The 25,528-nt window shown below is 46.1% G+C and overlaps 1 protein-coding gene and 2 long non-coding RNA genes across 3 annotated transcripts in view; 2 read left to right on the forward strand and 1 right to left on the reverse strand.

Annotated features, from left to right (window-relative positions):
• Nucleotides 1–25,528, forward strand: part of LOC148685798 (uncharacterized) — a 126,481-nt gene that overhangs the window by 42,009 nt on the left and 58,944 nt on the right. The gene's annotated exons all lie outside the window — the stretch shown is intronic.
• On the reverse strand, nt 1,306–23,821 carry LOC148685801 (uncharacterized). The gene is made up of 8 exons (XR_015949937.1): nt 23,629–23,821; nt 4,752–4,831; nt 4,477–4,566; nt 3,804–3,899; nt 2,810–2,912; nt 2,374–2,478; nt 1,768–1,886; nt 1,306–1,387 (listed from the first exon to the last, which is right to left on the reverse strand). It is a non-coding gene; the product is annotated as an uncharacterized LOC148685801 (long non-coding RNA).
• Nucleotides 13,859–23,340, forward strand: LOC148685802 (endogenous retrovirus group 3 member 1 Env polyprotein-like). Its single transcript, XM_088669330.1, has one exon. The coding sequence runs from the start codon at nt 14,018–14,020 to the stop codon at nt 15,449–15,451; it is 1,434 nt and encodes a 477-aa protein (XP_088525456.1). The 5' UTR covers nt 13,859–14,017; the 3' UTR covers nt 15,452–23,340.

Genomic DNA, 25,528 nt, shown 5'->3' on the forward strand with positions numbered 1-25,528 from the left:
TTTCATCACTTTATAACCATTTAATTTTTTGTGTCTGGGGGGGCAGCTGCCCCCCCCCCCGCCCCATGCTGGGTATGCCCATGAGCAGGAGCGCCTCTTTCCCCGTTTCCGACACTCACAGCAAAATAAAACGCCATTCCGATGGCTGTCTCTTTTCGGTCTTGGCGACGTATATATTTTCGGGCCTCTTTGAAGATTATTTTATAGTTGTTTTTGGAAGATGCCGCCAAAGTCCTGTAACATCAAAATAAGAGACAAAGGACCTGGAGCTGCTCAGATTGGAAGGCTTACAAGAGCTCAAGCGGCTCCCTCTGAGGATTCCCTTTCCCTTCTGGGCGGCTGTGTCGCCGGCGGGATACCTGCCTTCCTCGCTCGGCTGCTGCCTGTTTCATCACTTTATAACCATTTAATTTTTTGTGTCTGGGGGGGCAGCTGCCCCCCCCCGCCCCATGCTGGGTATGCCCATGAGCAGGAGCGCCTCTTTCCCCATTTCCGACACTCACAGCAAAATAAAACGCCATTCCGATGGCTGTCTCTTTTCGGTCTTGGCGACGTATATATTTTTGGGCCTCTTTGAATATTCTTTTATAGTTCTTTTTCGAAGATGCCGCCAAATTCCTGTAACATCAAAATAAGAGACAAAGGACCTGGAGCTGCTCAGATTGGAAGGCTTACAAGAGCTCAAGCGGCTCCCTCTGAAGATTCCCTTTCCCTTCTGGGCGGCTGTGTCGCCAGCGGAATACCTGCCTTCCTCGCTCGGCTGCTGCCTGTTTCATCACTTTATAACCATTTAATTTTTTGTGTCTGGGGGGGCAGCTGCCCCCCCCCCGCCCCATGCTGGGTATGCCCATGAGCAGGAGCGCCTCTTTCCCCGTTTCCGACACTCACAGCAAAATAAAACGCCATTCCGATGGCTGTCTCTTTTCGGTCTTGGCGACGTATATATTTTCGGGCCTCTTTGAAGATTATTTTATAGTTGTTTTTGGAAGATGCCGCCAATGTCCTGTAACATCAAAATAAGAGACAAAGGACCTGGAGCTGCTCAGATTGGAAGGCTTACAAGAGCTCAAGCGGCTCCCTCTGAGGATTCCCTTTCCCTTCTGGGCGGCTGTGTCGCCAGCGGAATACCTGCCTTCCTCGCTCGGCTGCTGCCTGTTTCATCACTTTATAACCATTTAATTTTTTGTATCTGGGGGGGCAGCTGCCCCCCCCCGCCCCATGCTGGGTATGCCCATGAGCAGGAGCGCCTCTTTCCCCGTTTCCGACACTCACAGCAAAATATAACGCCATTCCGATGGCTGTCTCTTTTCGGTCTTGGCGACGTATATATTTTCGGGCCTCTTTGAAGATTATTTTATAGTTGTTTTTGGAAGATGCCGCCAAAGTCCTGTAACATCAAAATAAGAGACAAAGGATGCACAAGCCTGAAGCTGTCAGGAAGAACTGAAAAATGGGATGGAAAGTAGGAGGGTGGGGAGGGAGGAAAATTTATTGGTGGTTGTTTTTTTGGAAGCCGAACTGCAGCAGAATGGAAACAGAGGCGCGAGCCACAGCCATGGAAACCAATGCCTTCTTCCTTCCCAGAAACAAGCTAATTCTACATCCGAAGAGAAAGTTTCATTTATAGGAAATCTGCTCCCCCCTGCCTCTGTTTTGAGCCTGAGGAGGTTGGTGGGGCAGGGCCCCATTGGCCCGAATGGACAAACCTCTGCTATCTGGGAGCTGGCTGCGGTCTTAGCAAGAAAGAGTCCAAAAAGCCACACCTACCTTGGCCACTTTTGAGATGTCATTGTGGTATATGGAGGAGCCAGAGACGAAATAGTCTTCTCTGGCCCATTTCACCACGTGGCCCTTTCTTAGCTGCTCCCTCCTCCGCACTTCCTTTCCTAAGGAGGGTTATACAGCATTAGTGCTCCCTGCTCAAAACCTCCTATTTTCCCATTGGGATCAACACAAATATTATCAATTTCACCTCAAAAATTATAAATCAGAACTGGGAAAGGTTCAGAAGGGGGCAACCAAAAGGAGTAAGGTGGTTATGGAGCTCTATGGTTGCAGCATTGGGAGGGGGGGTTCTGTTTAGAAAAACGGCAAGGAAGAGGAGACGCAATGTATGGCAAGGGGGAAGTGGAGAGAAAGCTCTCTCTCTCCGTCCTAACATGAGAACTCCGGGACCTCCAATGAAACTGAAGTTTCAGGATGGTCCTCCTTCTTGCAGTGCACAGCTAAACTTTGGAACTCCTTGCCACAGGAGCCATTGATGGCCATGGACCAAGATGGCTTTCAAAGAAGATGAGGCAAATTCATGGAAGAGAAGGCTACCCATGGCTATTAGCCATGATGGCTATGCTCTGCCTCCGCAGCATCACTCACATCAAATTGCAGGTGTTCAGCCACATATTTTATTAAGTAGCTGGTGGCCTTCACCGCTCTTTGCTGCTCGTAGATCTCCGGGGAGTACATCCAGCCATATGTGTGCTGTGGGAGAGAAATCATCATTAATAGAATTAGAAATTAATTGGCTCCTGGTTTGTTTTTGTTTTATTGTGTATTTTGTGTTCTCATTTTGTATTTTCATGTTGTGAACTGCCCTGCGATCTGCCATTTGTGTGTATGATAATTACAATAATGCAACGTCCACCTCAGCCCAGCCATAGCCATGGAATGCAGGCAGCATCCTTAGACCAAGCCCAGCCATTCATGCACCAACCTGGGTGTTGCCCACAGGGAATGATGAATGGCAGTTGTCCCTTTGGGGTTTCAGACAGAGAGTCTTTTATATAAAAATAATAATAATCTGAAATTGCACATCGAAATCCAGGTGTTCCGCCACATATTTTATTAGGAAGCTGGTGGACTTCACGGCTCTTTGGCGCTCATAGATGGTTGTGGAGTAAATAGCCATATGTGTGCTGTGGGAGAGAAATAACCATCATCACAGGTTAATCTGGGTTTGCAAATTCACAAAGCTTCGGTTACTGCCTGGATCAATCGTGCCGGGACCCTAGAGGGGACATTTAACTCCAAATTGCAAAAAGGGGTTGTTTTGAAAAAGAGAATGTTTGCTGCAATTTGTTCTACTTCATTATTATTATTATTATTATTATTATTATTATTATTATTATTATTATTATATACCTCCTTTGACAAGGACTGGAGGCAGCTTACAAACAAAATAAGAACTAAAGATATAGAAAAAAGCCATTATAAACACATTAAACATTAATAGAATTTGAAATTAATTGGCTCCCGGTTTGTTTTTGTTTTATTGTGTATTTTGTGTTCTCATTTTGTATTTTCATGTTGTGAATTGCCCTGCAATCTGCCATTTGTGTTTGTGTTTGTGTGTGTGATAATTACAATAATATAACATCCACATCAGCCCAGCCGTAGCCATGGAATGCAGGCCGCATCCTTAGCCCAAGCCCAGCCATTCATGCACCAACCTTGGTGTTGCCCACAGGGAATGATGAATGGCAGCTGGTCCTTTGGGGTTTCAGACAGAGAGAGTCTTTTCCCAGCCCCACCTGGAGATGCTGAGGATTGAACCGGGGACCTTGAGCATCCAAAACAGATGCTCTGCCCCTGAGCTTCGGCCTTTCCCCTAATGCCATCAGCAGAGGACATACGGTATCTTTGAATGTGTGCCTTGCACAAGCATTCCTAGCAGAACAGAGGCCCAGTTCACCATCAGCATCCACAACCAGTGAGTTGGCCACAGGTGCCCCCCCCCCGTGCAATCATTTCAAGGGGGTCTGTCCTCCTGCCGGGGATCTGCTCTGACATCTTGGGGGCTCCCTTACCTCCAATATCTGCTGCAGGGTCTTCAGGGAGGGGGCCTCCGACAGCAAGCCGCTCAGCATGTTTATGCATGCATTTACCGTCTGCTGGTAGAAGTCCTGAAAGGAGAGAAGCAAAAGCATTTAAAAGCTGAAGAAATCCCATGTGCTCTGGACTCCCAACCACTCCTGACTCTTGGGCCAAGGGCAGCCCATCTGGAGAAGCACACATTCTTCAACTCTCTTTTCAAAGAAAGAAAAGTCTTTTTGCAGCCTGTAGCCAGAATGAGAAAAGCTGAGGGAACACCTTTGAAATGGCACACAGAATCAAGAGAGTCACAGCAAGCTTCAGCAGATCCAGCTAGGGACCCAGGATATTAGGGCTAATGCAATAGGGCAGCCTTGGCCTCCAGCTGCTCAGCCAATTTGTAACAAAGCTTATGCAGGGCTTCAAACACAGCGCACAAAGAGTCCTAAACATCAAATGTTCTTTGACATACATCAAGAAAGGTTACAGGTCATGGGATATAAAGATAGAGGACTCCACACTGGGCTCAACTTCCTTGGGGTGTTCCAAACCATTTGGCCCTAACTATCGTACTTCCACCTTCGTTTGTAGCTTACACAGCTCAGGCACTTGAACCTGGCAACCCCATATTCCTCCATTCCTATCCCTAGAAGCAGAAAGTTCAGTTACCTGGCTCTGTGTCGCTTTGCCCGTCAAGGGCAAAGCGAAGACCTTTTTGATGGTGGTCTTCAACAGCTGTTCATGGGTGGTCTCAAGGCACTGAAGAGGAAAGAGAAAGGAGGGGAGAGGAAATGATCAGCACCCAGAAGTCCATCAACCTGGTGAGGAAATAGGCACTGTGTCTGGCCAAGGGGTACAATTTCAGGGTATGGCAAGGGAAGTGCCAGGAATAGGTGGGGCAGTGACAAGCTGTAGGCAGACTAGAAGTACCTCCCCATACTTACGTCATCTGCGCGACGGTCTCCATCGCCTGGCGGAGGAGGTAAGTTGAAAACGGCACCGCCGGCTCCGCTTTGATAATTTCCTGTGGTGGGGAAGCACACAGCAGCATGTCAGAGCATGTAGGAGGCTGGCACGCTTTAGGTAAAGGGGAAAAAAGGGGAGTATAATTCATTTTTGGACCATTTTTGGAGGATATAAATATTACGGCCTGTATGCGGATAAGGGAAAATATGTGGAAATTGGTATATAGGTGGCATCTAACACCAGCTAAATTAGCAAAAATATATAAAAATGATCAGGATAAATGTTGGAAATGTAAAGAGAAAGTAGGGGATTATCTTCATTGCTGGTGGAGTTGCAAAAAGTTTAATACATTTTGGACAGAGATAAAGTTCCATCTATACAGGAATGGTATATCAAATTGGCGGAATACATGAATTTAGCAAAGTTGACGGCAATAATTAGGAGAGTCCCCCAAACAAAAATTAAAGCAGAGTGGAGTTATGTGGAGGAACATTTTTACAATGAAGGTATAAGTTCGAAGTGGGTGATATGCTTAGAGTAAAATGCACAAGTTGATAAAGTAATTAATTAATTAATATAAGGTAAATAAGATATGGTATAGGATTCAACTGATAAGGGAAAAGCATGGTAGAAATTTCATACGAGAAGGGAACCGATGTTAAAATGTTTGGAAGTTAATTTTTTTAAACAGTATTTTTGTTGTTGTTGTTGCTTCTTCTTTGTTGTTGTTGTTCGTTTTTCTTTTCTTTTTGTATGTAAATCGGTGTTGATTTGATTATGTTATGCTTTATTGTGTTGTGTATTTGTGTTCTTTTCTAAATAAGAAATAAAGATGAATTTAATTTTTAATAAGAGAGAGACAAAGGATGCACAAGCTTGAAGCTGGCAGGAAGAACGGCTAAGTGTTTCTGCACTGAAGGAGTGAAAGCCAGTGACCTATCTTGGAACACTGTAAAGACCAGGCAAGAGCCATTTTATATAGCCAGAAAAGCCATTTTATAAAAGCAAGCTAAAAGCTAAAATCTATTTCTCTTTCTCCGGCTTGCAACAGCAGTATCAAAAATAGAATTTTGCAAACGGCAGCAAGCTACTGCGGTTAGGGTATTTTGCAAGCTTTAAGCTATTTATGAGAAATGATCCCCTGACATTTGCCTCAAAACTTAGATGAACCACGATAAGCAAGCAAAGAGCAGGATGTTCAGCTCCCCACAAAACTAGTTAGTTCTCGCTTCTCCAGGATGTGCCCACCACAGGACTCCAGGTGCGACACACTGTTATGAGCTGTCAAGACCACTAACTCTCTTGCGTACATTTCTAAGAAGGGGGCCGTGGTTATCGGAATTAGTTAAGTGTCAGGAAGTTTCTCTCAATAATAAGCCTGCAGCACCATCTAGTGGATAGGGCAGCTTGGAACCAAACAAGGCAACCACCAATTTTCATTGGTTGAGCTTTAATGAATATGCATCAGGAAGTATAAGAACTTGCTAGCCATTGGTTGGGGGGAGGTTACTGGGTTGGAAGAGGGGTTGGGCCTTGCTTGTGCTAAGAGTATAAAAGATGGATCAATTTTTGGTCACAGCATGCATTTTTTCCATTTCTAAATGCATCCAACTTGCTTTGTACAAAACAACTTGAATCTATATAAACTTTCTTGTTAAAAGAATATCGCTGCCTGGCTTTCATTTCTGGTCAATCTCTGAAGTCCTGGAACTTGCTTAACAGCACCTTACATTTCTGGTGCCCCAGGTGACTCGGATCAAAAGGACCTTAAGTCCTTAATAAGACCAGAAGGCAGCTCCCTTGCCCTTTATGGGCAGGGCGGGGCGGCAGCCAACCGGCTAACCAGCTACTCCAGCGCGCACCGAAAACCTTTCTTCGGAGGAGAGCGGACGGCACTTGGACCCCCTGCGCCCTGCACCAAAGAGGCAACGGATTGAAGAACCGAGGTTGAGAGGACAGGACAGAAACCAGCCGGCTGGGGGGTGAGTAAAACAAGCCCTAAGGGGGAATAGGAAGACCTCCTTTTAATTAAGGAGAAGGGAGATCCTGATCACATCTCCAGCGTGTTGGTGGTAACAGGGGAAGGATTGTCCCCCTGGCAAGCACCCACGCTTAGGAAAAAGGAAGAAAGAGAAAGGGGGGAACCGGGAGGTTAGAGTGTGGTGCAGCGTCCAGCAAAAGAGGCACCTTTGGTGTGCATGTGTGCTTGACAACCCCAGGGCATTCCCCTGGGGTAGTAGCAACCAGTACCTCGGTTCTCAGCCGGGCGACCGCGTCTGGGCAGGGAAAGTTGCGAACTGAGTCTGTGAGTGCTTGAGTGTGTGAACGCTGCACAGGGCCATACTAAATATGGGAGGGGGAGGCTCAAAGGGTCCAATGACCCCCCTTCAATGCATGCTGAACAACTTCGATAAGGGCTTCTCCGGTGACTATGGCATAGAAATGACACCAGAACGCTTACGGAACTTGTGTGAATTAGACTGGCCAACGCAAGGCACCGGGTGGCCCTCAGAGGGGAGTTTTGATAGGTACCTGGTCGGACGTTTGTGGGCCAACATCATCAAGGACAAGGGAGGTCATCCCGATCAGATACCGTTTGTGGACAGTTGGCTGAACGTCATAATAGAAGACCCCCCTTGGCTGAAGAAATGCAAGACTGACCAATGCAAGGTCATGGCCCTCGGGAATGAAATTAGAGGAGGACAAGTAGGAAAATGTCTTAAGAAGCCCATCTACCAGGGACCAGAGGCAGAAGTCCTCGCTCCACCCCCATATGTTCCAAGTGCCGTGGTGGCCCCACTGGGAGACCAGGGACAACCACCCCATGTCCCCAACGCTCCACCGCTGCCCCAATATGTGGCCCCAGGAGCCGAAGCAGGAGGCGGGGTGCCCTCAGCCAGCCCAGAAAGCAAAGGGACAGAGCCTACTGAACAGGTTCTGGAGGAATTATACCCCAATCTTAAAGAATTGAGGGAGAAAATGAGTAGGTGCCGGTCCTCCACCACCATGTATCGGAAGGCTGAAGAGGCTTATCGCAACGGGCGAAATAAGGCATTGGGGGACTACATAAAGCGGTCCAGGTCCACCGCAGAGGCAGGAGCAGCAGTCCTGACACCCCTTCGCGTAGTCTGGGACAATCCACCACCGGCACCCCCTGCAGTTCAGGGAGGACAAGGCGGTGCACAAGTTGACCCTCCACGTAGGACATTCACCCTCCAGTACGTCCCCTTCACCACCACCGATTTGATGAATTGGAAGACCCACACCCCTGCTTTTGCTGAGAAACCCCAGGCAATGGTGGACTTGCTGTCCTCCATATTTGCAGCCCATGAACCTACCTGGCCAGACTGTCAGCAGCTGCTGAGCACCCTTTTTACTTCAGAGGAGAGGAGACGAATTAATTCACAGGCATGTGAACATCTAAAAGATCAACAGGTGGCCGAATGGGACTGGCCTGGCCGCTATCCCCTGACCGACCCACATTGGGACCCAAATGTCCCAGACCACCGCACTGCCCTGACAACCTACCGAGAAACTCTCCTGCATGGCGTTCGTAGGGCAGCTAGAAAACCAACAGACTTGTCTAAAGTCTCGACTGTAACACAGAAACCAGATGAAAGTCCCGGTGATTTTCTTGAGCGCCTGATGGAAGCCTATAGAATTTGGACCCCTTTCGACCCTGAAGACGCTGCACATGAGTTAATGGTGAACGCCTCCTTCATAGGACAGTGTGCAAAGGACATAAGAACAAAGATCCAGAAACAGGCCGGGTTCCAAGGCATGTCTAGATCCCAAATCATGGCCATTGCCCAAAAGGTGTTTGAACAGAGGGGAGATGTGGAGAAGAGAGAGAAAAAGCAGTGGATGAAGGAAAAGGCAGCGGTGATAGCCGCGGCAATGGCTCACACCCCAGTGACCCGGGAGGTGCGCCGCAACAACTCAGAAACCCGTGGCCGAGGGGGCGGAAGAGGTCAAGCCTTAGGAAGAAACCAGTGTGCGGTGTGCAAGCGGGAAGGGCACTGGAAGGCCGAATGTCCCCAGAATCAGCCAGGAAGAAGGGGAGAAGACAGAGGACGAGACCGCCGTGGCAGAATAGTGGAAGGAAGATACGCCAGAGGACCGGACAGGACAGACCTTGTGGGCCTGGCAGCCATGGGAGAATACCAAGACTAGGACGGACCGGGTTCCTCCTTTGTAGGCACTCAGCAAGCCTTTTTAGGTTCCCAATCGGAACCCATGGTCCAGATTAAATTAGGGAACCGACTCATGGACTTTATGATAGACACCGGAGCTCAATATTCAGTGTTCACCACTCCCCTCCAACGGGAAAGCCACAGAACAGTGAGCATAGTGGGAGCAACTGGCAACCACTCAAGAAAACCTTTTCTACAACCCTTGGACTGTCAGATCGGGGGGCGACACCTGACCCACCAGTTCTTGTACATACCTGAGTGTCCCGTACCCTTATTGGGTAGAGATGTCCTCTCCAAACTACAGGCTCAAATTACCTTCACCCCCAAAGGACCAGAATTGAAGTTGCCCCCACAGGCAAGCGGCATAATGTCGGTCACGGTGCCCAGAGAGCACTCATGGGAACTTCTGGCAGCCTTAACCACCGAAACCCAGCAAGCCGTCCCCAATGACCAGATCCCTAAAAATCTTCAAGCGCCACCGGGTGTCTGGGCTGAGGACAATCCCCCAGGATTAGCCATCAATATACCACCTATCATAGTCAAATTGAAGCCTTTTGCAACCCCCGTCTCTGTTAAACAATATCCCCTACCACGCCAAGCAGTGGAAGGTATACAGAAGCATCTAGACCGCCTGCTCCACTATGGGCTACTCAAACCTTGCCAATCTGAATGGAATACCCCTTTACTTCCGGTCAAAAAGCCCCAGACCAATGACTATCGTCCGGCACAGGATTTGAGGGTCGTCAACCAAGCCACAGAGACCCTCCACCCCAACGTGCCCAACCCATATACTTTACTAAGCCTCATCCCGCCTGAAGCTACCTTCTTCACCGTGCTGGACCTCAAGGATGCCTTCTTCTGTTGTCGGTTGGCTCCCCAAAGCCAGCCACTCTTTGCCTTCCAGTGGGAGGACCCACTGACCGGTACAAAGGGACAGCTTACGTGGACGAGACTTCCGCAAGGCTTTAAGAACTCGCCCACTCTTTTTGGAACGGCATTGGCACAGGACTTAGCAAAGTACCCCTCAGTACCTGGCCAAAAGGTTGTCTTGCAGTACGTTGATGATATAATCCTGGCGGCAGTAGACTACGAGACCTGCGCAGAGGGTACCGAGGAACTTCTCCACTTGCTGTGGGAAGCTGGCTACAAAGTGTCCCGGAAAAAGGCTCAATTGTGTCAAAAAGAAGTCAAATATTTAGGTTTTAATGTGTCACACCAGCAGAGGTCACTGCGACCTGAAAGAAAGGAAGCTATTTGCTGCATGAAGGAACCTACCACCAGAAAACAGCTGCGGGGATTCCTCGGAGCGGCAGGTTTTTGCAGAATCTGGATCCCAGGCTTCAGTGTCTTAGCAAAACCCCTGAACGAGAGTACCAGAGGCGGGGAAAGGGACCCTTTCGAGTGGGGACCAGCCCAGCAAGCAGCTTTTGAAACTCTTAAGCAATGTCTGATGGCGGCCCCAGCCCTGGGTCTGCCCAATCCCGGGAAAGCATTCCAACTTTATGTGCATGAACAAAGCGGCGTCGCTGCCGGAGTATTAACACAGAAGTTAGGAAGTTGGAATCGCCCTGTCGCCTACCTCTCCAAACAACTGGATCCCACGGCCAAAGGCTGGCCACCCTGTCTGCGAGCTGTTGCTGCAACAGCAACCCTGGTGGCAGAAGCAGATAAGTTCACCTTCGGCCAGGAGATGTATGTGAATGTTCCCCATGCAGTTCTCACCCTCATGGAATATAAAGGGAACTATTGGCTGACCAACCCTCGCATGGCCAAGTACCAAGGACTTTTGTGTGAAAATCCCAGGATACATTTAAGGGTTGTCAACACCCTTAACCCGGCCACTCTACTGCCATTGCCTGACACCGAGGACACGGAGCACCATGATTGCCTCCAAGTGATGGATGAGGTTTACTCCAGCAGACCAGATTTGAAGGATGAGCCAATGAAGAATCCCGATGTAGTGTATTACACGGATGGCAGCAGCTTCATCCTAGACGGCATCCGAAAGGCAGGATATGCGGTGGTAACTAATGAGGAAGTAGTGGAAGCTGAACCATTGTCCCCTGGTACCTCTGCCCAGAAAGCCGAGCTGATTGGACTGACCAGGGCCCTGCAATTGGCAGCTGGATGCAAGGCTAACATCTACACAGATTCCAAATACGCCTTCTTGACCCTGCATGCGCATGGAGCCCTGTGGAAAGAACGAGGCCTGATTGGGGCCCACGGGCAACCCCTGAAATATGGGCCTGAAGTTGAGACGCTACTGGAAGCCGTATGGGGCCCCGAGGAGATTGCTGTGATGCATTGCAAAGGCCATGGGAGAGGACGGGACATGGTCACCAGAGGCAACCGAAAGGCAGACGCCGCCGCCCGTGCAGCAGCTCTGAAACCTCTACCAGCGGTCACCGCAGCCCTCATACCAGACCTCACTCCAGACGATGTGGAACCACATTACACCCCAGATGAAGAGCAGTGGGCACGCCAGGAAGGAGCCAGAGTCCAGAAGGGATGGTTCCTTCTACCAGACAACCGTGTTTTTGTGCCCCACCAACTTGCCAGCATCATTGTGAAAAATCATCATGAGTCCACCCATTTCGGAGGTCCGGCAGCTAGGGAACACCTTGGGAGAATACTCTACATCCCCAATTTATCCCAACTGACTGCTGCTATCTCCCAGAGGTGCATCCTGTGTGCCAAAAACAACCCCAGGCAATGCCTTCTACCTCCACCAGGCGTGCAACACGTGGGCTACACACCTATGGAAAGCTTGATTGTGGACTTTACTGAATTACCCCCGGCAAGGGGAATCAAATACTTGCTTGTGTTCGTCTGCACGCTGACTGGCTGGGCAGAAGCTTATCCCACCAGGACTGAGAAAGCCCGGGAGGTGACCAAGAAACTGCTACATGAACTCATTCCCAGATTTGGCCTCCCCCGGAGTATTGGCAGTGACAACGGCCCAGCCTTCATTGATAAGGTGGTGCAAGAAGTGTGCAAGGCGCTGCAGATAGACTGGAAGCTACACACAGCCTACAGACCTCAAAGTTCGGGAAAAACTGAGAGAATGAATCGCACCCTGAAGAACCATTTGGCTAAGCTGACCCAGGAGACAGGCCTAGCCTGGCCAGATGTCTTACCTATTGCCTTGTTCCGCATCCGGTGTGCTCCAACCAAGAGACTAAAGCTCTCACCCTTTGAACTCTTGTATGGCCGACCACCCCCTTTCGTCCGTGACATCCCCGCAAGTTTGGGCCGGGTGGGAGATCACATCACCCAGGAACAAGTGCAATCCCTGTCCCGTGTTTTTGCTTCTCTTTCCAGGTACTCCCTCGAGCGTACACCGTGCAGTCTCGCTGAGCCGGTCCACCAGTTCCAGCCGGGCGACAGCGTTTGGGTGAAGGAGTGGAAGCACGATCCCCTCATCCCCAAGTGGCGAGGCCCATATACCGTCCTTCTCTCCACTCCAACTGCGGTGAAAGTGGCCGAGGTGATTCCCTGGGTGCATCACACGCGTCTGAAGAAGTCAGAGGGTGTTTGGACTTGCAAAGGCAACCCGGCTGACCCTCTGAAACTGACTCTCTCCAAGAACCCCTGTGTCTGACGCTACCGGGAGAGCGTTGGGCCACGGGCACCGAGATCCTGCGGCTGATCAGCACAAGGACTTTTCCTCTTTCTACTTTTCCTCTATTCTGTATTGATTTGTTCTATGTCCTATTGGTCTGCCCCCACCGGGCCATACCAACCTCACTGGCCTGCTGACCTCTGCTACGACTGGTTTGTCTTGCCGGTGGTGAGGGACGGCGTGCTCATTGGCTATTGGGAACAGGGATCTAACGCAGCTAAGGTAGTAAAACACCCCACGTCCCCACTGTGGCTCCTCTACCACAACACTGCCCAGCGTGCGTGGGTGTTGCTCCTGCGGGAAGTTGCAGAGACGGTCGAAATCTATCGAGTTCTGGACCGCTCTTGCTGTTGTGGGGGGGTAACCAACTGTCCATCGGGGGGTAGAGCTGTGTACCAACCCCACTTAATAGACCAGGCCCTAATCTTGGTCCAGGTGCTGCATGGGAGGGAGCTTGAATCAGGTGCACATTGAAATTGCTGAACAGGTGCCAGTAAATCCGGCAGCTCCACCTGTGACTGTTGTAGTGGCTCGCACCTCCCAGAATTCCAAAACAACACCTGCGCTTGTAGGCCTGGTGACTCCACACCTAATACCCTTGGATGTGGCAGGGTATTCTTGTGGCTGCATAAGAGTGGCCACCCCAGGGTTTCAACCCCCATACGCCCTAGTCAGGGGCCACATAGGTGACCGCCACCCAGTGGGTCCGGCAGGAAGACAGACAGGGCTCCTAGCTCCGGAAGAATCCAGACCCTGGTACAGACCCTGGTATGCCGACGGCCCCGAAATAGTGGAGATCCTGGACCTTGCATACCTTCAGGCCCAGGCTGGACTCCGGCGGTGGTATCTAGGCAATTAGAGGCAGGGACCTCCTCCTATGCAGAGGCGCCCTTCACTCTCAGACCCCTACCAAGAGGACTGGTCGGAGCTGCAGTGCTATAAGTGGTTTGTCCGACCAGTGATCCGAAGGGGCGTCTTCCTCTGCGCAGGAAGCTTAAGGTGTGGCCACCATAGCTACGTCCTATTCCAACACCCCTGCCTTCCTTTGTGGCTGGTTTACAGAGCCACTGAGGCTCAGGGATGGGCTCATAGCCCCTTCATCCTCATCCGGAGAGTAGGTCCAGCATTTGAACTGTATAGAATTTACTGCCACCTCTACAGCTACCGAGGCTTTGCGGTGTATCAGTCCCAACTTAGTGAGGGAGCCGAACAGTGGTGTCCACGGATGGTCACTTTTCCCTTAATTAAGTGGGAACAATTCGTTTGTCGACGCTGTTCACGCCCCAGTAGGACCGGAGGTTAGAGTCCCACATGCCCTTGCCCTGGTGGACCCCCATCCCTCTGGGTTGTGGTATTACCTCGTTTGTGCTATTTCTGTGTTGCTGGTACAGCCATTTGTTCTGGGGCATCAGACATCCCTCTGATCAGGATGAGGAATCCGATCATACCCTGCCTCCTGATTGTTCTCACCTCCCAGACTGCCACAGGGTGGAGGGAGAACACCTTCCTGAATCTGACCTCTGCTGTAGCAAAAGCCCTGAACCGGTCAGAATGCTGGGTATGTGTGCATGTGCCTATGCACCTAGGACAGGGAATTCCACTAATAGGAGTTCCCCTTTTTATGAACAAGAGTCAGTTTCATGATTTGATGGCCACTCGCCAACGTCTGGGCACCAGATACACCAGATACGTGGTCCCCCAACACCACATCTGGCGTATTGACAGGGTCGAAGAGGGAGGCCCCTGCATCCATAGGGAGATTCCACCCCTCTCGTACGTCTCGGAATGGACCAGACGGACCTATGCATATGCCCAAGATCCTCTCCCGGAAGGGAAATTTGTGGGCAACTACTCGGGGTGCACCAGTCTACACAACTACACCAGACCCCCCCCCATAGACCCAGTGACAGGGTCGACTAACCCATGGGTAACAAACCCATGGACGTTTGCCTGGTCGGTTCCGGGGAAGAGAGAGGGCTGGTTTTGGCTGTGTGACCACACTGCTTACAAGACATTGCCTGCTAATTGGTATGGAACCTGCACCTTGGGTACCCTGGCCCCGGGGCTCACAATCCACGACACCCTCCCAGGAAGAGAACGCACTCGCTTTCGTAGAGCAAGGAACCCCTATACAGGTAACCCCCTGGTGGTCAGGAAAACCAAATTCCACTCAGGCGTTAGAGCCTTCCTACCCTGGCTTGGGGTTGCTGAACTAGAACGAGCACTGGTCAATGTCTCAGCATCGCTGGAACTCTTCGCCAATTCCACTGCTGATGCTTTAACCACCCTTCAGGGGGAGGTAGAACAGATGGCCTTGATGGCCAACTCTACGGCTGATGCCTTACTGGCCCTTCAGCTAGAGGTCAGACAGATGGCCACAACCTCTCTGCAGAACAGGATGGCTTTAGACTACCTACTGGCAAGCCAGGGAGGGGTATGTGCCCTCCTTAACTCTTCCTGTTGTGTGTACATCAATCAGGACCAGCGGGTGGTCACCGATATTGGAAGGATTAGGAAGTTAGCAAATGTGTACAACCAGAGCACCCGGGTGCAGGGTGATGTTCAAAACATAAAAAAACAGGCTGATCTGTACCACAAAGTTAGCCTAGATGGTGAAGGGCTCCCCAGTGTATGGAGTTGGCTTACTTCCTGGCTCCCAGGGTGGTCATGGTTAAAAGAGATTCTGCTCGTTGTATTGGTTTTCTTTATTATTGTCTTAGCCTTATCATGCATTGTGCCTTGCCTTATTCAGATTGTACGCCGAATGGTAAGCCGCTCAGTTAATGCAGCTACACGTACTCGTGTCCTGGCTCTCTATGATCTGGTACCTAGAGGTTCATCAAGCGAAGATGCAGAACCATAAATGGTTAGCATTTCGTGATGAAAAGGGGGGAATGAAGGAGTGAAAGCCAGTGACCTATCTTGGAACACTGTAAAGACCAGGCAAGAGCCATTTTATATAGCCAGAAAAGCCATTTTATAAAAGCAAGCTAAAAGCTAAAATCTATTTCTCTTTCTCCGGCTTGCAACAGCAGTATCAAAAATAGAATTTTGCAAACGGCAGCAAGCTACTGCGGTTAGGGTATTTTGCAAGCTTTAAGCTATTTATGAGAAATGATCCCCTGACATTTGCCTCAAAACTTAGATGAACCACGATAAGCAAGCAAAGAGCAGGATGTTCAGCTCCCCACAAAACTAGTTAGTTCTCGCTTCTCCAGGATGTGCCCACCACAGGACTCCAGGTGCGACACACTGTTATGAGCTGTCAAGACCACTAACTCTCTTGCGTACATTTCTAAGAAGGGGGCCGTGGTTATCGGAATTAGTTAAGTGTCAGGAAGTTTCTCTCAATAATAAGCCTGCAGCACCATCTAGTGGATAGGGCAGCTTGGAACCAAACAAGGCAACCACCAATTTTCATTGGTTGAGCTTTAATGAATATGCATCAGGAAGTATAAATAGAGACAAATTAAATAAAGATTAAAAATTAAAATAAACTAAAGAAAGATAAACAGATATAAAGAAGTTAAAGACCAGATGGGCTCAAAGAAGCATCAAGCAACAGGTGGATTCGGCTCAGCACAAAATCAACCACGTAGATATTCGATTGCAGAAGGAGAAACCAACTCAGAAATGAAAGAACTAATTGCATTGATGGAAAGAATGGAAAAAAACTTGAGTGACAAGATAACAAGCCTAGATGGGAACATAAAAAGTATGGACGGGAAAATGGAAAGTATGGGGTCCAAAATTGAAAAAAACTCAAATTTAATTCTGGAACTCACAGAACAAGTAAATCAACAAACAAAAAAATATAAAGAGCTAGAAACATCAATTCAAGAAATACAGACGAAAACACAGAAACAAGAAGACTCAATGAAAAAAGTCCAACAGGAATATAAAGAAATGAAAAGACATCAGGACAAAAATAAAGAAAGAATAGATGAATTAAAGAAAGTTCAAGAAGAAATATATGACTCCTTGGCGATGCTAGAAATGAAACAGAAGGAGATGACTCTCCGTGTAAGAGGTGTGAAAGAATCACAAGGAGAAGAAATTGCTATAAAATTGACTAAAGAAATTGCAACTTGGCTGGGAGTCGAAGAGGACGAATTGACTTTAGACATTGACAATATTTACAGGACAAGACCAAACCAAAACAAACCCAGGAAGGGCCCGGGAGATTGCTTGTTATTTTTAAATTCAAGACTACTGAGAGACAAACTTCTACAGAAAAGCAGGACCGATCCACTAATTATAGAAGGAAAGGGGGTGGAGATAATGAAAGAAATCCCACCACGTATATTGAAGAAAAGGGACAAATATAAATTTATGACAACGGCACTGAGGAATAAGAAGATATTGTTTAAATGGGAATTCCCGGAAGGACTATCGTTCACTTATAAAGAAAGGAGGCGCTATTTTAAATCAGTGGAAGACACGAAGAGCTTCTGGAGAAAATACTGGGAAGAGCTCGGTGGAGAAAAGCAACCAGAATAAGAAAGACAATCGATCTCTGCAAACAGCAGACAAATAAAACTGAAAACCTGACCCCAGGAGGTGTTGGGTTACCTCTCCGTTTCCAGACACCTTGCATCACATCTAACCTTTTTGGTGTTTTTGTTTTGTCTTTGTCTTGTTTTGTATGGTTTGGTTTGTTTTGTCCTGCTCGTTTTGTTTTGCTTTTTCCCTTCTCCCTTTTTTTTTGTTGTTTTTTTGTTGTTTTTTTGTTTTTGTTTGCTTTTTCTACTTAGATATTTTATTTTGTCTTGTTTTCTTCTTTAGTTCAATTTGTTTTGACTGACTCTTATTCTTTCTTGGCCTTCTATCTTTGTTTTTTGTTTATTTGTTTGTTTGTTTGTCTGTTTGTGGCTTTCTGATCTGCCCTTTGAAATTTGCAGGGGATACTTGAAGTCGAAAAGCACCACGCAAGAATCAGATTTTATTAACATAATAAAGGTACTGTATAAAGATGAAGTGTATATCGTGGAATGTGAACGGGATGAATGGGAAATTTAAAAGAAACAAAATAGAACATCTGCTGAAGAAGAAAAAATGGGACATAGTGTGTTTGCAAGAAACGCATATATGTAAAAATCATGTAAGAGTATTACAGAATAACAGATTGGGAATAGAATTCGTGGCAGCGGGTAGGGAAAAAAAGAGAGGGGTAGTATTATATATCAACCCAAACCTAAGACCGCGGATGCTATTCAATGATGAAGAAGGTAGAATAATAGGAGTAGAAATTTGTACAAAGATGGGAAATGTGGTGGTAATAGGGATCTATGCTCCGAATAATAGAAAAGATGAATTCTACAAAAACCTTGAAGAAACGATGTGGGACTACATGGGGGAGAATATTATATTGATGGGAGACATGAACGGGGTAACCTCCATGGATTTAGACAAAACGACAAAAGATAGAAGTAATAACTCGGGTAGGCTGCCTCTTTCCTTTTTTCAACTAGTCGAAAATTTTGAACTATACGACACCTGGAGAACCAAAAACCCTACGGCAATAGATATTACACACTACTCTGATGCAAAGAAATCTGGGGGAAGAATAGATTCAATATGGATGACAAAAAAATTAATGTTAAATCTAGAAAAAGCAGAGATACAAAACAAATCTATTTCAGACCACAATCCGGTATCAATTCAACTGAACTTTGGGCGAAAGACAAGAGGAAGGTGGAGACTAAATGATGAGATTTGGAGGGATGAGCAGAGGGTAATGAAAGCAAAAGAAGTATTAAAAGAATTTTTTGAAATAAACGAAAAACAGGATACAGACAGGAAGATAGTCTGGGAGGCTAGCAAAGCCTATATGAGGGGTTTTAGTATTCAACAAATGAAAAGGGTAAGAAAAGAGAAAGAGAAAAATATAATGGAAATGAACAAACAAATAAGAGAGAAAGAAAAAGACTTAATAAAAGACCCTGGGAATGATGAACTAAGACAGCATATCAAGAGATTGCAAAACCACCTCACAGAAATAATAAGTAAAGAAGTTCAAAATAAAATATTGTGGACAAAACAAAGGTATTTCGAACAGGCCAATAGGCCTGGGAGAATGCTGGCGTGGTTAGTTAAAGAAAAAGAAAAGGATAGGATAATTAACAAAATAGAGGTTGAAGATAAAGAAATAACGGATCCACAACAAATTAAGGAAAGTTTTATAAATTACTATAAGAGGCTTTATAAAGAGGAAAGGAAAGACGAGAAAGAAATCCAGAACTATTTGACTCAAAATAAATTACCAGAAATAAATCCAGTAGAATATCAATATTTAAATGCAAAAATCCAAGAAGAGGAAATAAAACAAACTATAAAGAAAATGGCTGAAGGAAAGTCGCCGGGACCCGATGGGATCTCGGTAAAATACTACAAGGTACTAGAAGATCTGGTAATTCCGAGATTAAAAGAAATAATGAACGAAATTTTAGAAAAAGGCACAATACCGAGGTCCTGGCAGGAAGCCCTGATAACATTGATACCTAAAGGAGATTCGAATTTGAAATTAATTAAGAACTACAGACCGATATCCTTACTTAACACAGATTATAAAATTTTCACAGGGATATTGGCAAATCGATTAAAAAATGTATTGAATAGAATAATCGAAAAGGACCAAGCGGGTTTCCTCCCCGGGAGACAGATAAAAGATAACACCAGGGTCATCATAGACCTGATAGAATATTTGGATTTAAACCCCAGCCTAGAAACAGCAATGTTACTGGTAGACGCCGAAAAGGCTTTTGATTGCGTATCATGGGATTTCATGATAAGAACCTGTGAAAAGCTAGAACTGGGTCCCAAATTTCTAAATGGAATTAAGGCAATCTACAGAGATCAGAGGGCAAAACTGATTATAAACAACGAAATCACAGAAGAATTTAGTATAGAGAGAGGTACAAGACAGGGTTGCCCCCTGTCTCCCTTATTGTTTATTGCAGTTTTGGAGACCCTCTTGGTGGCAATCAGGAAGAACAGAATAATAAAAGGAATAAAGTTGGGAGCTTATTGTTTTAAAGCTAAAGCCTTTGCCGACGATTTAATTATAATGACTGAGAATCCGGAGGAAGGAATCGTGGAAGGGCTAAAGGAGATGGGGAGATTTGGTGAAGTGTCGGGCTTTAGACTAAATAAAGATAAGTCGAAAATGTTAACAAAAAATATGAGAAAAAAAGATATAGAGAAATTGGAAAAGATAACAGGAATAAAAACAGAAAATAAAGTTAAATATTTAGGTATTCAAATAACAAACAAAAACACAAATTTATTAAAAGATAATTATATGGAGACATGGAAGGAGGTGAGGAAAAAATTGACAAAATGGAAACATCTGAATCTATCTATTTGGGGCAGAGTATCCATGATCAAGATGGTAATTCTACCGAAAGTTTTGTTTTTATTCCAAAGCATCCCGATTATAATTGGGAATAAATATTTAAAAGAATGGCAAAAAGACCTGACGAATTTCATCTGGCAGGGGAGAAAGGCGAGGATGAAATCGGAGATATTAACAAATCCAAGAGAAATTGGAGGATTTGCACTACCGGACTTGACAAAATATTACGAGGCAGCGTGTTGGTCCTGGATAAAAGACTGGTTGTTGTTAGAAAAATCTGATATTTTGGAGCTAGAGGGCATAAATAAAATCTTTGGGTGGCATGGGTATTTGTTATATGATAAAGGAAAGAAAAACAAAGAATTTCAAAATCACATTATAAGAAGGGCCCTATGGGAGGTGTGGAATAGAACAAGAGAAAAAATTATAGACAGAACCCCCTGGTGGGCCTCACCAGTGGAAGCCAATGCCACACTAAGATGTTATAAGAGAAAGGTCTGGCCCACTTACAGAGAGATCACTGAGAAAGTAAATGGAGAAATTAAGCTCAAAGGATACGAAGAGCTTAAGGTAAAAGGAATATCATGGCTCGAATACTTCCAGTTGAAAGCAACGTTTGATAAAGATATTAGAACTAGGGGATTTGGAGAAACAAAGACGAGATTTGAGAAAGAAATCCTTAAGAGCAAAGAAAAAACCCTCTCGAAAATGTATAGACTGTTAAACGAACAGGAAGGGGAGCAGGGAGTAAAAAACAAATATATTGTAAAATGGGAACAAGACCTAGGATACCCTATAGAATATGAAAGGTGGAAAGAATTTTGGGAAAAGCAAATTAACTTCACAGCGTGTTATACATTGAAAGAGAATTTTATGAAAATACACTATAGGTGGTACATGACCCCTGCAAAAATAGGAAAAATAAATAAAAACAATAACAACAAATGTTGGAAATGTCAGCAGGCCATCGGAACGATGTTCCACATGTGGTGGTCATGCCCAAAAATTAAATCATTTTGGGAGATGATCCACCGGGAAACCCAAAAATTAATTAAAATCGCATATGGGAAAAAAGCGGAAGCATATCTATTAGGTATCCTAAATAGTGATATACCCCGAGATAAGGTAGACATATATCTTTATGCAACAACAGCGGCAAGGACGCTTATTGCAAAAACCTGGAAGGAACCAAGAATACCAACAAGAAGTGAATGGGTCGACAAACTCTGCGAATATCTAGAACTAGCAAAGCTAACAGATTTGATACGTAACAAGTCTAGAGACAAGATCAGAAAACAGTGGGAGTGCCTCAATGACTATCTAAGGAATATGGGAGTGGGGAACGGGACATGGTTGTGCTTAGAATAACTATACAGGATTGTTCAAAAAAATTGTAGAGTGTTCATTTTCTTTTTTTTCCCCTTACAGTACTTGTGATAAGACGATAATGATTTTGTTTATGGGATCGGGATCAAGTACGAAGGTTAATGAGACCAGGAGTGGTAATTAGAGGACAGGATAAGAAATATTGAAGGGTAAACTCCTGTGTATAGCGCGGTGGAAGTGTTAGAGGACGAAATGTATTTAGTTGAGAGATGACTGTTGAATCAGTCCGAATCGTCTTTTTCTTTTTGTCTTTTTTTCTTTTACCCCTTGTTCTTTTTTTCTCTCTCTCTCTCTCTCTCCGTTATGACTTCAGATTTTTTTTCTTTCTTTCCCCCCCTTCCTCCCTTTTCTTTTCTTAATTTTTTTTCTTCCTTTTTCCTTTCTTTTCCTTTTCTTTCTCTTTTTGTCTTTTTGTTTTTTCTTGCATTCTTCCTTCCTGAGATATTTTTTTAAAAAATCTCCTTTTTTAAAACCAAAAAATATTTCAGGTTAGGCCTTTGGTGCTGTCTAGCTTGCCCATTATACTTTTTCTCTTCCTATCGAGCTCTTCCCACAATGGTCCTATCGGACTTTTAAACATTGACAAGAAATTTGAATATAATATTAACAATATAGCTCTATAGGTAGGAATGTAATGTGTGTAGGTATGGTATGTTAGTGTAAGTAATTGAATTTTCGTTTATGTCTTGTATGATGAATGGTATGAATGTATGTGTATGTATTATTCTTTGCTTTATTCATGTGCAATAAAAATTAAAAAAAAAGGATGGCTTTAGACTACCTACTGGCCAGCCAGGGAGGGGTATGTGCCCTCCTTAACTCTTCCTGTTGTGTGTACATCAATCAGGACCAGCGGGTGGTCACCGATATTGGAAGGATTAGGAAGTTAGCAAATGTGTACAACCAGAGCACCCGGGTGCAGGGTGATGTTCAAAACATAAAAAAACAGGCTGATCTGTACCACAAAGTTAGCCTAGATGGTGAAGGGCTCCCCAGTGTATGGAGTTGGCTTACTTCCTGGCTCCCAGGGTGGTCATGGTTAAAAGAGATTCTGCTCGTTGTATTGGTTTTCTTTATTATTGTCTTAGCCTTATCATGCATTGTGCCTTGCCTTATTCAGATTGTACGCCGAATGGTAAGCCGCTCAGTTAATGCAGCTACACGTACTCGTGTCCTGGCTCTCTATGATCTGGTACCTAGAGGTTCATCAAGCGAAGATGCAGAACCATAAATGGTTAGCATTTCGTGATGAAAAGGGGGGAATGAAGGAGTGAAAGCCAGTGACCTATCTTGGAACACTGTAAAGACCAGGCAAGAGCCATTTTATATAGCCAGAAAAGCCATTTTATAAAAGCAAGCTAAAAGCTAAAATCTATTTCTCTTTCTCCGGCTTGCAACAGCAGTATCAAAAATAGAATTTTGCAAACGGCAGCAAGCTACTGCGGTTAGGGTATTTTGCAAGCTTTAAGCTATTTATGAGAAATGATCCCCTGACATTTGCCTCAAAACTTAGATGAACCACGATAAGCAAGCAAAGAGCAGGATGTTCAGCTCCCCACAAAACTAGTTAGTTCTCGCTTCTCCAGGATGTGCCCACCACAGGACTCCAGGTGCGACACACTGTTATGAGCTGTCAAGACCACTAACTCTCTTGCGTACATTTCTAAGAAGGGGGCCGTGGTTATCGGAATTAGTTAAGTGTCAGGAAGTTTCTCTCAATAATAAGCCTGCAGCACCATCTAGTGGATAGGGCAGCTTGGAACCAAACAAGGCAACCACCAATTTTCATTGGTTGAGCTTTAATGAATATGCATCAGGAAGTATAAGAACTTGCTAGCCATTGGTTGGGGGGAGGTTACTGGGTTGGAAGAGGGGTTGGGCCTTGCTTGTGCTAAGAGTATAAAAGATGGATCAATTTTTGGTCACAGCATGCATTTTTTCCATTTCTAAATGCATCCAACTTGCTTTGTACAAAACAACTTGAATCTATATAAACTTTCTTGTTAAAAGAATATCGCTGCCTGGCTTTCATTTCTGGTCAATCTCTGAAGTCCTGGAACTTGCTTAACAGCACCTTACAGCACAACAACAACAACAACATCAACAACAACAAGAAGTCTCTACCGTCTCCTCCTCTCCAATCTCACCCAAGTCGGTTTACAACGACAGTTGGTTCCGGAAGTCTCTTCATCAACGGAAGCGAGCTTTCCCATGGAAAGTAATGGAAAGTGGGTCCATCCGTTGCAGACGATGAAAGCCCCCCCCCAAAGCAGCAGTTTAACCCCCCAGGGTGGGCTTACCTTTCTACAGTTGGGGGTCAAGGGCTTTTCGGCAGCCTCATCTTTGTTGCTTCACAGCTCTTTCTCTTCGCTAGGTAAGTGTTCCTGACCGAACTTTGGGGCTGGGAAGCTCCCTGCTGGGCATCCTGTGGGGCAGTTGTGGAGGCCTCTGGTCATCCCCCCCCCAGGCCAGCTGGGGAGGGGGCATTTCTTTAATTCCTCCAGTCTTTGCCTTGAAGCTTTTTAAAGGCTGCAGCACCGGAGGCCTTCGGATCGCTCTGAGAAGGCCCGGGCTTGGATCGGGGCCTCTGCAAAGGTCCGGATCGAAGCCCCGGCCTCCACGAAGCCATCCGAGGCTCCCGGAAGTAAGTAACCTGAGGTGTTTGAGGCCTAGGGAGGCCTCCGCCAAGTCCCAGAGCGAAGCCCCGGCCTCTGCTAAGCCATCCGAGGCCTTCTCAGAGCGACCCGAGGGCCTCCGGTGCTGCAGCGCAGCCACAGAGCCTCGGATGGCTTCGCGGAGGCCGGGGTTTCGCTCTGGGCCTTGGCGGAGGCCTCCCTAGGCCTCAAACACCTCAGGTTACTTACTTCCGGGTTAGGATTGTTCGTAAACTGAAAGTTCGTAAACCGAGGTTCCACTGTATCTAGCTCTCTGTCAAGGAAGGGATGCTTGAGACTCTCAGGCATCCCCAAACTGCAGCCCTCCAGATGTTTTGGCCTACAACTCCCATGATCCCTAGCTAACAGGACCAGTGGTCAGGGATGATGGGAATTGTAGTCCAAAACATCTGGAGGGCCGAAGTTTGGGGATGCCTGCTTGAGAGTGCAGGGCAGTATCTTGCAAATAAATCTCCAAAGCCAGTGCTCCTGCATAACTGAGCTGGCAGGAGACAACCCAGATACAAATTGTGCAAAACAAGAGGGCTTCATTTGCCTTTCTTTCTTTTCAGCCAACCCCAGAATCCAGATTTGCTCTTGCGGATTTCATTCCGCACTCCCTGCAGGCCTTATCTGCTCTGCCCTGTTCTTATGACAGGTAGGTATCCATGTTGGTCTGCCGTAGTCAAAACAAAATAAAAAAATTCCTTCCAATAGCACCTTAGAGACCAACTAAGTTTCTCACTGGTATACCTGTAACTAGAACTATGGAAGGCACCACATTGAGCCGCATGAAATGGAAGTCCATCAATCTCACCAAGAAACTTGCACAGGTACAGACTGACATCTTCTTTCTGACAAATGCAAGAATGGACATTATACCCAAGGGTCTTAGAATTAAGAACCCTCTACAATCCACTCATCCTACTGAATATGCAAGGAAACTTAGTTGGTCTCTAAGGTGCTACTGGAAGGATTTTTTTTATTCTGTTCTTATGAAACGCTGATGAATTGCTAACGGATTTAGAGAAGAGTGGTAAATTGTGGGATTCGCTCCCCATAGAGGTGTGTCGTATGCATAGCTGTCAAATTCTCCCTTTTTTAAAAGGGAAATTCCCTTATGCTGAATAGTCTTCCTCGCAAGAAAAGGGAAAACTTGACAGCTATGGTCGCATGCTGAAGGTGCACCTCTTTACCCCAGCCTGTGACGCCTGAGATATGTCTTTTCAGGATGCAGCCTATTCCTGCCTTTGCAATTTGTTTCAACCGATTCTAATTCTGAATTTTAAATGGCTGTGAGCCACCCCAGGACCTGCTGGAGAAGTGCAACTAATACATTGAATTGCACCCAATTGCACCCACTCGACCTCTTTGATTGGTGGAATTGGCACTATTTCAGGCACCACATAATACCTGCTCTGCATTTGTAAGAACATTTAGTGTGTCAGCACCTAATAATAATAATAATAATAATAATAATAATAATAATAATGTATTAATACCCCGCCAATCTGGCTGGGTTTCCCCAGCCACTCTGGGCGGCTTC

Source organism: Zootoca vivipara, chromosome 5 (genome assembly GCF_965207765.1).
Source record: "Zootoca vivipara chromosome 5, rZooViv2.hap1.1, whole genome shotgun sequence".
Taxonomy (NCBI): Eukaryota; Metazoa; Chordata; class Lepidosauria; order Squamata; family Lacertidae; genus Zootoca; species Zootoca vivipara.

What these genes read in the sequence shown, in the direction of transcription:
- LOC148685802 (XM_088669330.1), top strand. Translation starts at nt 14,018, where the DNA reads ATGAGGAATCCGATCATACCCTGCCTCCTGATTGTTCTCACCTCCCAG.